Source organism: Mercenaria mercenaria, chromosome 11 (genome assembly GCF_021730395.1).
Source record: "Mercenaria mercenaria strain notata chromosome 11, MADL_Memer_1, whole genome shotgun sequence".
Taxonomy (NCBI): Eukaryota; Metazoa; Mollusca; class Bivalvia; order Venerida; family Veneridae; genus Mercenaria; species Mercenaria mercenaria.
The window spans coordinates 57,903,657-57,919,703 of record NC_069371.1 but is presented as its reverse complement, the minus strand read 5'-3'; the positions used below and the strand labels follow the sequence as shown (position 1 = coordinate 57,919,703).

At 33.8% G+C, this 16,047-nt stretch overlaps 1 protein-coding gene across 1 annotated transcript; it reads right to left on the bottom strand.

The window, feature by feature from the left end:
• Window positions 1–1,316: 1,316 nt before the first annotated feature.
• On the bottom strand, window positions 1,317–8,076 carry LOC123530687 (uncharacterized). The gene is made up of 10 exons (XM_053517507.1): window positions 7,908–8,076; window positions 7,623–7,719; window positions 6,752–6,793; window positions 6,115–6,194; window positions 5,530–5,598; window positions 5,181–5,298; window positions 4,366–4,488; window positions 3,593–3,763; window positions 2,768–2,938; window positions 1,317–1,821 (listed from the first exon to the last, which is right to left on the bottom strand). The coding sequence occupies exons 2-10, from the start codon at window positions 7,633–7,635 to the stop codon at window positions 1,403–1,405; spliced, it is 1,206 nt and encodes a 401-aa protein (XP_053373482.1). The 5' UTR covers window positions 7,636–7,719; window positions 7,908–8,076; the 3' UTR covers window positions 1,317–1,402.
• Window positions 8,077–16,047: the final 7,971 nt, after the last annotated feature.

The window sequence follows — 16,047 nt, the reverse complement described above, 5'->3', positions numbered from 1 at the left end:
TGTCTGCAACGGAAAATGATAAATTGTACCTTATTTAAAATCCAAATTACACCAGTTTGATTTTCAGTTCAGATACAAATATCTAAGATGTAATTTTTCACTGAATGTTGTGTAGTTGCTATACTTTTAAAAATATTTTGGAAGCATCATGTTTTATACGTCTTTGATTAAATTTTCCAAACACAAATTAAAGCTTCTAATTTTGGCCACATATATATATGTAAAAATAAATGAGCCGACAAGGGCGAAGCCAAATAGATGTCCGAGACAAAGAAGGGATGTTCTGTGGTATGCACCAACAGGAAAAAATAATTGTGAAACAGCTCCTAAGTCGCAGGTACGACTCTTTGGATCAAATAGATAGCTGTGCTAGTGGCTATCTTGTACGTACCGGTATGACTTATTTGACGTAAATTCAAGCAAACATGTTTGATATAAGTTCACCTTTACTTTTAGTGATAATTAATTTTTGGTTAAACAATCATTATAAAGACAAATTACATGCAGTCTTTTCTAGTGGATGAGCAGAGAAAGGGGGAAGAAGCAAAATGTCTTGTATAACTTAGACATGTTTATCATTACACAGCGGATCTGTCGTCCGGTTCCGGTCTCTCTTGCAATTCAGTTTATTATAATACAAGTGAATGCATGTTTTTGCGAGCGAAGCGAACAGAACATTTCTTCTAAAATGATATGTAGTCTGATTTCTAGGTTATCAAATTGAATGTTCGCTGGGTTTTTTAGAGGGGCTCTTTGGATGTGACCTTGAATCAGCTAGTGTATACGCATGTATACCATGGGTGTAGGAGTGTTTTCAAAATTGGTGGACCAGAGTGGAAGAGAGTATAGGAATGGGGACCCCATCCAGAAAGTGGAGGTACGGGGATCCTCCTCCGGAAGATTTTTATGCATTCTGGTGAGTTTTGAGAGAAAAATATAAATGGAAAGTTGAGTTGTATGTCAGAAGCATTTGTTTAACTAAATAGTCTACTTTAAGTACCACATTTAATTAATTTAGTTACAATAAAAATAAAAATGACTGTGCTTTAGCTAGCTATCTACAGTGGATGTATGACTCCCTAACATGATACAGTCATATCTAGCACGGGAAAAATAGACAAATGGAAAGCAAGTGTGTCCAAGTCAACAGCTTCAATCACTAGGCAGATAAATGAAGCTACCGATTTCTGAAAATGGTGTTTTAAGATTTAGAGGTGTGAATTACAAATACAGAAAGCGACGAACAGTCAACTTCGTTAAAACACAAAACTGCAATTCATTGTATAAGTTTAATGTTTTGACATATCATAAGATATAATTCAAGGAACATACAAATGCATGCGTAAGTACTTAATATAATGTTACTATTGGTATCTAATTCAATTTTAAGAGCAAATATAGTCTATCTTGAGTACATATGCAATAGCGTGCCAGAGAAACTGCTTGTGGCATAACCAAGATATTCCCACAGTGCGTCTCCGCTACAGCCTGTAACACACTTTACAGAAACCTGTTCCCCTGCATTTACAGTTGTCACGGTGTCTAAGCTGTTACACTGGTAATACCCAGAATCTCCGGCAAAAATACTCGATTCCATTCTTCCTTCTACTGAAAAACCAAAATGCGACCTTCGACCGCTAAGCATGCAGATCTGGGCAGTAAAAAGGTAAACACCTTTGACAGGAGCCACAAAAATGCCCGTGCTGTTATCGTACACATCGCCTATATTGAGAGTGTTCCTGGTAAAAACCAACACCTTGCCGTCCGCCAGACTTTTGTCAGAAACCGTATGAGATTTGAATGCGTAGAATGGTGCGACAGCTGAATATAGAAATGGTATATTCTTTCCTATCATCAACTTGCTAGATATTGCATTATAAATTAATTCGTATCGATATTACATTATCCAAGTGATACTTGAGGCACAATCGTGTAAAGCCTCTCAATAGAAAATATTTCTCCCTGTTACCTAGGATCACAATACAATTCATTAATTATAAGTAATTAATGTTTGTATAATTGTGTAATTTATCAGTAAAGAAAATGTAAGATATCTTTTATTTTTCTGTCGTTTATAGACTATTTTAAATCTGCACAACTGAAAAAAAAAAGTTTCATTTATATTTAAGTGTATCTTATGGCTTTTAGCCGTAACAAATTAAAGAGCATAGCGACACAGTTGTCAGAGATTGGTTTTAAACGTGCAGGCTATGCATAAGCGACCGTAACAATTCCCCTCATTTATGATGTTGATATTGAAAGTGCCATTTTCGGCACGAGATAAAGTCCGTATCCGGGACCCGTCCTACGACTTTTAGCCGTAACAAATAAAAAAAAGCATTGCATTTTATGACGAAAACTCCCAAGTGCCTGTGGAGGGATTTTAATCCGGGTCGCTCGGGTGCTAGTCCAGTGCTCTAACCACTGATCCAAAGAGTCGACTTCTTCAGAGATTGGCTTTTAAACGTGCAGGCAAAGTGTAAGCCACCGCAACATTTTCCCTCTTCATAAAATGCTATGTTCTTTAGTTTGTTACTGATAAAAGTCGTAAGATGTATAACTTTCATGCAGACCGACACAATAAATTATTATTATACCAGATTTATATATAATAAAACATTGATAGTTTTCCTCACGGTTCTACTGAATTAACTCGAAACGAGGTCAGTGCAATTTCTGTTGAATATTACTCTTATGATATTGTAATAATCATCTATGATATGTAGCGAACATATCTAAATAGATTTCAAGCAAGTAAGCCACTCACTAAAACATGGCCTTATTGTGCATATGTCAACATCTGTGGAGTCCCCGAAGCAATGGTCACCCGACCTTGATGGATGCGGATTGGAACAGGACCGATTTCTTCTCCTGAGACCAAAGTCACAGGTCACAGAACATGTTCCCCAGTCAGACCATTCGGACCAACCGCCATTTACTGAAAATCCAAGAATTGTAAGAATAGTCATATCAAAATCAACATAGTACTAACATCAAGTTGGAGAATGTCTGATCGCATTTATGAAACTTAAATTAAAGCTTATATTCAATTATTTACTATCCGAGCAGAAAATGGAAACTATATGTAATCATAATACTGTTCTGAAATTGGAATCTGTATTAATCGTCATGAAATATGTTGGCCGATATGTGACAAAACAGATTTTAGACACAAACTGCAAAATAAAGATCGATAACATAGTATTGATGAAGAACATTATTTATTTAACCTTTCAAAAATGATTTTGAGAAAGTCACAGAAAGCAATTAGAGACCTGGCGTCAAGAACACAAAGACGGCTTTATTATTTATTTATAAGTTCATTGTTTACTTGGAATTTTACTGCCTTCTTATTACATAGATTTGTTATTCCAGGTGACTATTTGCCACTGACTCATTTTATAAGTTAAATAGACTGTAATCAATCTGATACTTATGAATATTGGTAAGAAGCATACCATATCAAATTTAATTTATTATCTTCTAGTCTAAAAAAACTCTTAAACGCATGAATATTAATAAAAGTAGTAACATAATACCAAGAAAATATTTCCACATCGTTTATACCGACATATAAACTAAAATGTAATACCTGGGCACAACTGGTTGTCACAAGATTTGGTATCGGTATCATTTCCTATACACTGCATTCCATGATATGCTGGGGCAGGGTTGGTGCACGTTCTTTTCCTAGTTTGTATGCCGCTGTCACATGTCACATCACATGACGACCACCTAGACCACTCAGCCCAGTTCCCATCAACTATATTTGTTATACATATATCATTATTATAAATAATATACTTTAAACTGACTGATGAATTTCGTATTCAAATTTCGATAAACATCTACAGGAGTACGTTATCATGTCAGACGTAACACAACCTGTAACGATGGATGGTATACCTGTGTGCAGGAGCAATCAGAACTCAAGACAACAGCTCTGCCTTGTTATCAATAACTGACCATATAATTGATATAGTTTCTTGTATACCGGAAAGGATTTACCCGTATTTTTGACAGTTCTGAAAATCTCTCACGGGGTGTAATGGGACACACATGCTGAAGTTTATGAATGGTTGCGTAAATTCATACGCTACTATAAGTAAACAGTGCTTAAAAGAAAAAAAATCCGTAAATCTTCTAATATTTTAAGAATACGGTATACAAGAAAATAGCATCACTGGTTGTAGGTTCGGATGGAAATATCCGACTCTCGGGTAACTGTTTTGTGTAACTTGGCAGAGCCTCGTTACCGCGTAAACAGTTACTCTCGAACCAGATATTTCACCAGTGAATGATTTTTGCTCATTAACAAGTAAGAATTTTATGGGACATGTACACTCTATGAATATCTTTACCTACCCAAAGAGCACAAATGACAAAATTTTGGACAAATATTCTTTGCCTCATCTACATTTGTGCAAATGTTAAACATTTCGTTAATGTGCGCACAGTCTACATTCACGTCATCTATACATTTTGAGGCTGAAATAGGGAAAACAGTAAAACATATATTCATTAACGCTTTTTCAAACGGAAGAATTTCTTTATTATGTTATATATTTTCAGAAATAACCTTATTTTTATGTCTTTATTATCATTTTATTATCTTGTATGTACCACAAGAATAACAAATGTCTGCAGAGAATTGGATTTAGCAAATTAAACGTAAATCTATCTTTACAGGAATAATTGCCAACTTACTCTGTATACAGTATGGTGGAAAGGCGGTTATTAAGCTTGCAAACATGTTCTTTTCTCTTCGAATACAAGAAAAAATGAAAGTGGATTACACTAAGTTATTCATCAAGTGTTTATTGCACCAATATAAACCATGTAAACGGCAATTATTGAATTACTTTGTTGAGCAGATTTATTTAATTTCATCATATACTGATACAAGGAAACGTCGATACGCGTTCTGTTTCCCGCGTCTCGTCGGAAAAAAAATCTTCAGTATTTTAAAGTTACGTCATAAATGCGCTGGGTAGCTGTACGGGACGTTGCCATGGATACTGTATTACAGAATCGACTAAAGATGTGAATCAAGATTTTTAATACCATATGAAAAAAGTCATTAAATTTGTTTCCACATTATACAGAGAATTTTTACAACTTAATGAATATATTCAAATGCGTTAAAATATGAGACTTGTAATATATTGAACTATACTTACGTTTCAAATGCTGGCAAAGTCGATTGTTGCATTTATCTTTACCACAGCACTCGAAACATTTCCTGTAGACATCTCTCTTGACTATTGTGCTTGTGTAGTTTGGAATAGCCCCGCAGTTCTAGAAAAACAAAATTGTTAATCTGATCACTGAATGATCAACTGCAAAGTAAATTAAGTAACCGTACATACTATTATGAAGACGATGATATACCAAACTTGCACACTTTCGTTATTCAAACATGTTTAAAAGTGTTTTTAAGCTTATATATATATATATAGAGAGAGAGAGAGAGAGAGAGAGGGAGGGAGAGAGAGAGCCATTTATAGTATCTGACGATTTTACCCGTACCTTATTATCTGTAATTCCTAATGTGAATGTCTTGGATATCCCAGATATATTAACGTAGGCAAAACATGACTGAAAAATAAATAGAATCTACTATGGTATATAGATTTACTGTTTATTATAATAACATACGTTTTTACGAAATATATGCTATTAATAGTTGGAACTTAGCTAATGAGTTTTTGGATCTCAGGTATCATTTTATTATTAGCCCGACTATTCGAAGAATAGGGGAGCTATCCTACTCGCCCCGCCGTCGGCGTTAGCGTGAGCGTCACACAAATGTTAAAGTTTGCGTACCACCCCAAATATTTTCAAAGTCCATTGAGATATTGCTTTTATATTTTGCATACTTGTTTACCATCATAACCCCATTCTGTAAACAGGAGCAGACAACTCTATCAAGCATTTTGACTGCATTATGGCCCCTTTTCGATTTAGAATATGCTTATTGTAATGTTAAAGTTTTACTCATAGCTTATATAATACCATCAAGCACTAGCTGAGAATAGTCGAGCGCGCTGTCAACTGACAGCTCTTGTTAATGTAAATATTTCAAAAATGATTAACAAAAGTACAATTAAATACCTGTCCGTTACCGCCTTCCGTTATGTTGTGACAATTATCAGGATCGTCGATATTATCACACGTGTAACATTCATGAGTAACTGCAAGTATAAACCAAATAATTCCGTCATACCACGTCTTGCTTCTACGTGAGTGTTGAAAGTTTAGTATGCGCACTATTAATTTTGGTTATGATAACGCATAAGGGCTTTAAAGCAATTATGTCATGGCTGATTTCTGTCATTTCGTTCTGGTGTGCAGGCGCGTTTGAAGAGCGCAAACACACCAACACACCAGAAAGACAACCTAACGTGCCAATACGATAAAATACTTTTGTCGTATCTCGCTCTTCAAACGCACCATAACGAAATGGCAGAAATCAGCCACCAAATATTCAAACGACACGCTGGTTATTTCAAACATTAGTTCATAGTATTATATATTTGATTTCAGTCTCATCCATTTACATGCAATAAAAACATATTAACAGTAAAAACACACCATAAATGTAAATGGCCACTCGCTAAGAGTTACAGGAGACTATAGATAATTAATTACTCATCTGAAATTATTACATAAATATACAAAGGTCATGAGAGACGCTTCCTGTCAACTGACTGTGACTAAGTATTTGGGTAAGTAGATAATTCATACAAACCAGTCTTTCTCGCCGAGATAAGCAGAAGAAAAGCTGTAAAGTCTGAAAATATAAAAATATGAATAAACTGTATTATTTTTTTCATGATTTTTATTTTCATTTGTTTGTTGAAATGTAACGAAGGATTATATTTAGGACTTAAAGTATTTCACTGTTTCAAACAGCGGGGTTTTCGTTTTATCATTTTCACGACGGAGCTAGATTCAGCACTTGAATGTGAAAGAATATGAATAGATCTAGATATAGTAGATTTTTTTTTTCTCCAAAACTATAGATATATAAAGATACAGAACTACATAAATACCTACAAAAAGTAAAGATATGCGCTCTAGGTAACGCATGAAAATGTAAAAGAAATCTAAACATCTGACATAATTATTTAAATATTTTTTACAACGTCATGATTTTATGTATGACGCCGCGCGGGTAAAACTGGTTATTTAATCCCATGAAATAAAAAATGTTTGTTTCGGGGAAAGATCGAAATATCTTTCACTCATGAACAGTAATTAAATTTTCACTTGTGGCTAAGCCACTCGAGAAAATATGGCACCTGACGTTCACTTGGTTATTACAGAAAGATATTTCGATCTTTCACCGAAACAAACAAACTTATCCTCTAGCTCTATCTTCAAGGAATGGATTTGAATCCGAGAAGCCACAAATCAGTTATCACACTTATACTTAAGCATGATCATACTTAAATACATCGCTAATTAATTTACACGATTCCAGTTGAATAATTATATCGAGTGAAAACCTCATTTATTAAAATTTCAAAACGAGTATGATTATCACTAGAAAATAGTGTTTAAAGAAGGATCTATTGAAATGATACACGCCTGTATGAAAAGACAGAAAACTTACTTACAAAAGAACCACATCTTTTCCTGTTCAGTTGTTACAATGAACTCGAATATCTTCACAACTTTTCTTTCGTTTTTTTTTTTTTAAGTTTTTCCTTTGAACTGAAAATATAACCTAACGAGTTTCTTTCTGCATGTACTAGTCTTAACTCTGTGATAAATCTGGCTTAAAATTTAGATAGCAAAACTCCGTGTATCTGTGTTCATCATATTTGACAGTGTTAAGTGGGTAAATAGTGTATTATGTAGAAACATTTTCAACTATTTATTTATTATGAAAAAAACATTACCTGCTTAATAATAGTGTATTAAATATATATCCGAAAACTCCAATAAATATCGTCTGAATTATTTTCTTTATACTATTTAGTGTTATAGTTTTTTTTTCATTTAAAACAATTGAAACAATTAAGTAAGTAAATGAATACTTATAGTGTAAATATTAATTTGAGAAAATCGTTGTTAACTTAGACATAAAGCTGTTGAACTTAACATATATACACAAACACTAATTGATCAATATCAGTAAAAACTTTTAAGTTCAGAGATCTTTTTTATTTGTTTCAAGGGTCTTCTTAAAAGATGTTTTCTCTGTCAAATATCTATGATTGAAGAAAAAAGACAACTCGGATCAAACATATATGATGCCGTTTCAGAATGTTTCGATCTAAAATTAATTTTTACCTAAAACACAAATGTTCACTGAACAGTAATATTTTGAAAATAAAAAACGACAATCCATTGTCTCATAATATTTATGCATGTAACAGAATCGTATTAAAAATACATAATGATAAATGTCTTGGTATTCATTTAACATGAACAGTTTGAAAAATGTGTAGCTTACATATGACACAAATAATACGGTAATGGACATCTTCGAACCAGTCTCACAACGAAGGGTTGCCCTGGCTATATATATGCCGCACAAGTCTTGGTATGATTGCAAAGCAGATATGTGATGAACTGTGTTATATATATGCACATCGGTCCATTTCTATGTACACTGACTTCAGGTGGGATTAAAGGTGGGAAATTGTTTGTAAAAGATGACGCCCGCCTTGGCAGACCTAACATCTGATAATTCAGGACAAACATGGTTACTGTAAAGGCTGTGGTGGAACAGGATTCCCGAGTGTTGGTGACAGAAGTAGAAGTAGCCAGTAGCAGATCAGACGGCAGTGTGAAAACGATTTTGAAAATCAATTAGCGCCTAAGTAAGACTGTAACAGTCGGGTTATTTCTGACTTGCTAAAAGATGACGACGAAGCATATGTGCAAACCTGTGAGCAAATGTATGAGTCAAAGAGAAGGGCTGAAAACAAGCAATTGAAGCGAAAATCACGCCCATGTATTCCAATAGAACCATCAGTTCAAAGCAAATACTGTTCACCATTTTCTTTGATTCTAACTGGTCAGTTATTTAAATGCCATACAATCACTAAACGCTTCTATAAAAATTATGAGCTGAAGGAAGTGAAAATGTCTTACAAGAAGAAGTATCCAAGCAAAGGATGATCAGGGATACATCTGAGCCATGACACATGTGCAATGATATAAAGCCTGAGAACATTTTGTAAACTACCTGCCTTACTCACTGAACCTAAGTTCATGCGACTTGTATTTATTTCAAATAAAACCTGTAAAAAGATCCCAAAGACTTTCTGGGAAGATAAACGTTCAGATGTTCTCTTGGCAGCGCTGTATACCAGTGTCTCCAACAGACACCAAAAGAAGAGCATTTAATTGCATTTCACGACAAAGCTTTTGATTTGTCAACTTTGTTTCGTCTCTTCGGTCTTAAATGTTAACAAGATTTTGTATTTTTGTACATTTGCTATCAGTAATCTATTAAATTCAATGGATACAACTGTGAAATGCTAGTAATGTTGACTGGATAGTGTGGACGTTGGCCCTTCGCCTCTGAATGCCTACTTTGATGAATGTTTCTAAAAACGAATCAAGCAAATATCATCAGGTTTGTATAAAGGTAATACTTGTTTTCATTTTTCTAACAGAAGATCAGCACGGAGGTGTAACCTCCTTTCCAATGCGATAGCCAGGCTGCATTTGGTAAGACAATTACTAAACCGACGCGATTTTAATCACAACCGAGAATACGCCAGAATCTTATTAGACCCTCCAATACATTATAGTATACGAATATTTTGTACGAGTGAACAGGTGGAGTGGATAAATTCTCGAAATAAGTAAATCAATATAGATTCTGCATATTGACTCTATATTATTTTCGATTTGACAATTTCTTACATCTGTAGTTGCTGTTTAACCGTTGCCTTATTTCAAGCGTGTAGAATTTGTTTGTTTGTCGTTATTTACTTATATCCGCACGCTAAATCTCGTGCCTTTACGCAGTTGTCCAAATTGTTTCTATACTATCTACTGTTAGTTTTGTTTGTAATTTTCTTTATGAAAAGTGGTTTCAAAAATATATGAAACAAAGATAATGTTTAGATTTTTATCCCAGTTTCGTGCAGTTGATCGCAAATACTTCCCTAACGCAAAACCCGTCTTTTGTTTGAGGTACACCATGTTATGTCGCTGTATGCCTTATCTGTTTACTATCTAAAGCTGTTTAGCCAGTTGTAAAGATAAAATATGTTTTCTGTAGGAGGAAATTTAAAGATAATTTGTAAGTGACAATTTGTTTTGGAGAAGACACGCAATACCATTGTACAGCTGCGGTTACTTATAAGGAAAATATTTTTTCATTTACTTTCGTAAACAAGATGTTTACCACTTAAGGATTTGCCACAAGATCCTGATCGAGAACCATTAAAAGAGTTTTAAGTAATCAGACTATCAGATCTTTATGAAATCCCCTTCCATAATTTAATGTAAGATTTGAAAAAAGAAAGAAAATAAGATGTTTTAGAACTTCAAGGTACTTTTATAACGAACATAAGTGCAGTTACGAACAAACGTGTAGTCTGAGAGAGAATTTATACGAACTAATCACCACCACAGTATACCAGACCAATAACGGCAAAGCGCCTAGCAGAACAAACGAGCGTGTATATTTCACAGCAGGTCCACTGACACAATAACATTAGTTTCGATACCGCTTTATATTCACACCCGAATTGCACCACACATTCGTACTAGTTGAACATTTGCATATATACTCAAATCTCTGTTTCAACAGTGACATTTTAGTCGTTTTTACTGATTCAATACATACTATTACCATACATATAGAAGAAAAGGGGAGATAAATTAGTTATATATTATCTTAGATCTGCACTTCCACTCATTCAAGTATATCAGTAAATTCTATTCAACAGTTGCAAAGTTATTGTACAGGGGAAAATTATTCACTTCATAGAATGATCACTGATCTGCCTCCGGCCATTACGACTGACCTCAGCACAATTCCAGTATGTTTTCATTATGTTATTACTTTATTTTTATTCAATAATTTACTCAGACTTTAATGTAAAATGTATACCTGGAATTGTTTTTGCTTTAGTTGTATTTAACGTCACACCGACACAATTACATGTCATATAACGACTTTCCAGCATTTGACAGAATCATTGACCGTCCTCTTATGCCAGTTGGATGGCTTCCCCATATGAAGACTTCTACGCACCCAAATCGGTGAGTGGCAAATATCTGGGATTGAGATGATAACTATAATCAAATAATTACAAACTAAATGTGTGCCCATAGCCACTTATTGGCACTGTATAGTCGTATGTTAAGGTTGCAGACAATGCAAGACAAAACTTTCTTTTTATTGTCTTTGTTTAGAAATTAAAATTGAATGATATTACCGATAGAAGCTGAGTGAAATCCTTAAAAACATACCAGATGCAAAAGCATACAAATAACATTTCTACAACAGTTTCAAGACACCATGTCTAATAGCTTTTGAGATACGTGCGACACTATCTGTTTTGTCCTCTATGAATAATTTTGATTTTGTCAAGGGCAAATCTCTGTTATTACTGAGTGAAACTGAAACATCTAACAAAATCACTTCACATGCTCAATATAAGCCCTATAAGGTTTTACGACCCTAGGTAAAATACTTTTAATACACGAAGTAAATTCGGACAAACGTACAAACAAAGGCAACTCTAAGTGAGTATCAAATTATTTAATTAGAACTGATAATCAGTGAATACATGTACATGTGCACTAATGTTGTTTCAAGCGCTTTTATGTGGTTGTGTCAACTACAATCGTTAATCACCGTGCTACTCTTTGTCTGTCTTTACGGATTATTTACCGTTAGAGGAAGTCATTTTTAAGTTAAGGTACATCTCAAATTGATACGTCCATGAAAGATTCATAGACCAGCTTAAAGATTGATTACCGTTTCTTCTATAATGCAAATGCTGCTTCTCGATTACTAGTAAAATTGCGTTCAACATCTAGTAAATTACTTTTCGTTTCGGTATTTAGACCTCTACTCCAGTGCCCATTGTTGGCATTTTGATAGCTTAAAGTTTTGCTGTAAATATCCTTTTCATTCGATTTTCACCCGGCTGCCAAAATAAGATCAATATTTCAAAAATATATATTTTAGATATTCCGTTAAATTACGCGAAAAACAATTTGTTGTATTTAAAGACTGGTGTCGGATTATTAAATCAAAAAATAAATAACTATTTAAACAGAACGATGAAGAAAATATTTTTGAAATGGTATACCATGGAAAACTTAAAACGAAATAGATATCTTTTTAAGAAATTTTAATTTATAAAAAGGTATAATTTAAAAGAGCATTACTTTTTCAATATACATTAAATCACATAAATGTTTTATCGCACCAATAAGTATTATTTTACGTAAAGTTAAGCATACTACTGTCTGAATTTTACAAATGTACGCTTTGTTCGTATATAAATGCGGAAGTTTTAAAAAATGACTGAAATGAATTACATGTATGTTCGTTCAATTCTAATATAGTTTATTTTACACTCGGTGCAAATTTAAATGCAATCTTTACAAATTTTCCTTCAAACAGAATACGAAAGCTCGTTTACAGGACTACTCTGGTAGAATTGTAAAATGAAAAAAATAAAATCTTTGTAGTAACGACATTTCGACATACTTAGTTAAATTAGATACACATATGGTAAAAGGGAATAAACTCTTTTTCCATAGACCTACATAGTAGTGATGTTGCCTATGACCCTTGACTAACATTTAAACTTTTGATTCATCTACATGTACTTAGGATGAAAGAACTATCGAAGAACGTTTACCATCACATTCGGGCACTTCTTTTTTTTCTCCTGGAAGCCGGATACCCCCAGTCAGACTTATTTTATCTTATTTTTTTCATGGAAAAATAATAGCATTAATATTTTTCACTCAAAATGCATCTTTCAACTTTATTTTGAGAATTAATCATTAAGAGCGAGCATAGCTCGCGAGCAATTGCGCTTAGCGCGTAGCTCGCCTTACGGCAATGTGTAGGCGAATATAACAAAGGTGTGCCGAATGGGGCAAAGTGATGTAGCTGAAAAATTTTCCTCTCGTCTGGGCGCCGCCATTTTGTTCTACTTCCGTCAAAGTCGGGAATTTTTAATTTTTTTTTTAATTTTATATTTGAGTTACAATCTCTATGTTCATTAGGTGTCTTTATTTTTAAAAAAGTTATGTTATGGAAATAATTTAAATTTTGCTTTTATTTTACGAAGTGCGTGTACCTAGAGGACAGGTGCTCACAGGAAATGCTTTGTTGGCAGTGAATACAGAACTTCATTTGATTGCTGAATATTATCCATCATTCAAAAATAATGCAAAAATGATTTTCAGTTGGTAGAAAAAAAAATATGATTTTCTTTTAAAAGATCAAGCATTGGCCAGAAAATGGGATAAAATGTCATAAATAAGCATAAAGCCATAGGAACGCAGCAAACAGGTAATGACGTCAACGTGACACCGGCTTTCCATAAATTTTGCAACGTATGATATTCGCTGTTACAGGTATAATGACACTAAATTTTTGTTTCTTTTCAAGTGAATAGGTTCTCTGAATTATTTTAAGCAGTGAATAGTTTCTTTGTCGTTTAAACTACGCTCGCTCAGAGGCTTTGCCTTTTTCATATTATTGTTTAGAAATTTCCGTAAATATAACCTCAGAATGCCTTATACATTTTCAACAAATCAGAAGCCCATCTGATCATAAACCAGGTTAGGACAAGATTTAGCTGACCAAAAGGTTCCTTCTAGCGGATATGCAATGATTTGTCTTTTAAGAAAATCTTATTTTAGAATCATTGTTCCTTCACACTTGACTGAGCAGGTAGTGGATAGAGAGGTACTGTCAAAGGTATCCGAATACCAGTAGGGCGCCGCCATCTTGGACTCATGCATATTCATCAAGGCACACTATTGTTTTTAAACTAATTAACTTTGAGTTTTATAAAAACAGAAGACTATTGTGAAGGCGAACAGCTATTGTAGTTCACCTCGAACAGTTCTAAAGATCTAAATTCCACTGTCTATCACTGTCACATACAAGTATTAAAACGTCGTGCTCCGTAAGTGTCATACCTAAGCCAAACATACAATTTTACGATTATCACTACGCTATGCAGTGCTGTTACACCGGAAAACAAACAAAAAAAGAGACATTTCTCGTATATAATGGGGAAGTAGTGTTGAACCTGTTCAAAATGTATATTTGTAAGTTAAGTGATTATCATGATTTAAGAATAAAAATGATTTAAAGGGAAAAGATTAATTGAGATATTTAACATTCAATTCGAGAAAATAAATGCACAACGTTACTAAAAGTTTCAGACTAAGTATACAAGATTGGAAAGAAAGACTTGGAAATGTTCTCTAGAACAATCACTAAGCAGATAAAAACATTCATGTTTGTACGTGATTAAAGTTAATAATTTTAAATATTCCTCATTTGCTGTATCTTTAAAGTTGCCGGTCTTTTATGATTTTCATCAATCGATCATATATTTTCCTGTCAAATAACATTTAGAACAAAAAAAGTTAAAGTTACAAGCAATAATGGAAGACATAGCATTTGTCACAGTTTGATTTCAACTATATAAATATCAAAAATGCCAACAGGCAAGTGGCTCGAAAAGCACTGTATTTGCTATCTATATACTAGTATATATATATATGGAGAATTTATACAGTTTGTGTACTAATGACGGGGTCACTATACAGTTGTTACATCACAAAACAAATGTGTATGGTCGGTATTCGTGCATAGAAACAGAAAAAACATTTATTATTGTAGGAACTGTCAACATGTTTTAGCTTACAAAGCATAAATGTGAACGACAGCAACAAAAACAGCACCAATTCAATACTTCTGAATGACTAGTTTTATTTCTCTTTCTTCAAATGACAAAACGTCATAAAAGTCATAAAAGTATACATATACTTTAGTATATGATTTATAATAGCAGCATGAAATTAAATTCGTGTACTAATTTACTTGGATACAAAAATGTGCAGTTGTCCACTTGTATGGTCACAATACATATTTAAACTTTTAAATCACATTCTTTGTATCACTACGGAGTCAATATTCCCGAAAAGCTACTGGTAGCCTGGCTATGCTCCCACAAGCTGTCACCTCTGCAAGATGCCGTACATTTAACAGCAACCTTGTCCCCAGTTTTTACCGTCGCTACTGTGTCCAAGGTATAGCATTTCTCCCAAACGTTGTCTCCAAGCAGAGATTTTGAAATGATATTTCCATTCAAAGAGATGCCGAAATATGAACGAGTGCCTATTCCCAGGCAAATTTGCGTTGTGAAAAGACAACCGGTGCCACAAATATACCAGACGCCTTGTCGTAAGCATCACCTTGGTTTAGAAGTGTTTCGGAGAATACTATAACTTTGCCGTCACTCATTGCTTTGTCAGAAACCACTTGCGCCTTGAATGCAACAGTACGTTTGACAGCAGAACCTGTACAATAGACAACAAACTAGTATATAATTGATGCTTTCATTCTCAGAACTATGACGGCAGGACAACCAATTCCATCGTTTAGGTGTATGTTGAAGAGATAAACGAGATAAAATATAAAATCTGAATGTGTATTATTGGAGAGGTCTATCAAGACCTCTCCATAGTGTTGGCTTTCAAACAAGGAGAACAAGGAGAATTTAGACTAATCTACTAATTTTACGGCGTTAAATTTCACTTTCTAGCGCAATGTACGGTAAGCCAGTCTACAATGGCCCAATGCGCTTGCGCACAAGTAAGTTTTGAAATCCTCCAGGACGAAAATAATTGTTCGTTTAAAATAAAGAAATATAGTGTAATACTATTGTTACAAATGTTGGAAATGGTTCAATTATTAACAATAAATATATAGATATATTTACTATTCTTTGTTCGCAAAATTCAAAGATATGCATATGAATTGAATCACGTTAAAATGTATTTCATTCAATTAAATGAATTTAT

Coding starts and splice junctions, on each gene's coding strand:
- LOC123530687 (XM_053517507.1), bottom strand. Junction 5,299..5,529: donor TAGGAATTACAGATAATAAG/GTACGGGTAAAA, acceptor TTGTTTTTCTAG/AACTGCGGGGCTATTCCAAA. Junction 3,764..4,365: donor TTGTCATTTGTGCTCTTTGG/GTAGGTAAAGAT, acceptor TAACAAATATAG/TTGATGGGAACTGGGCTGAG.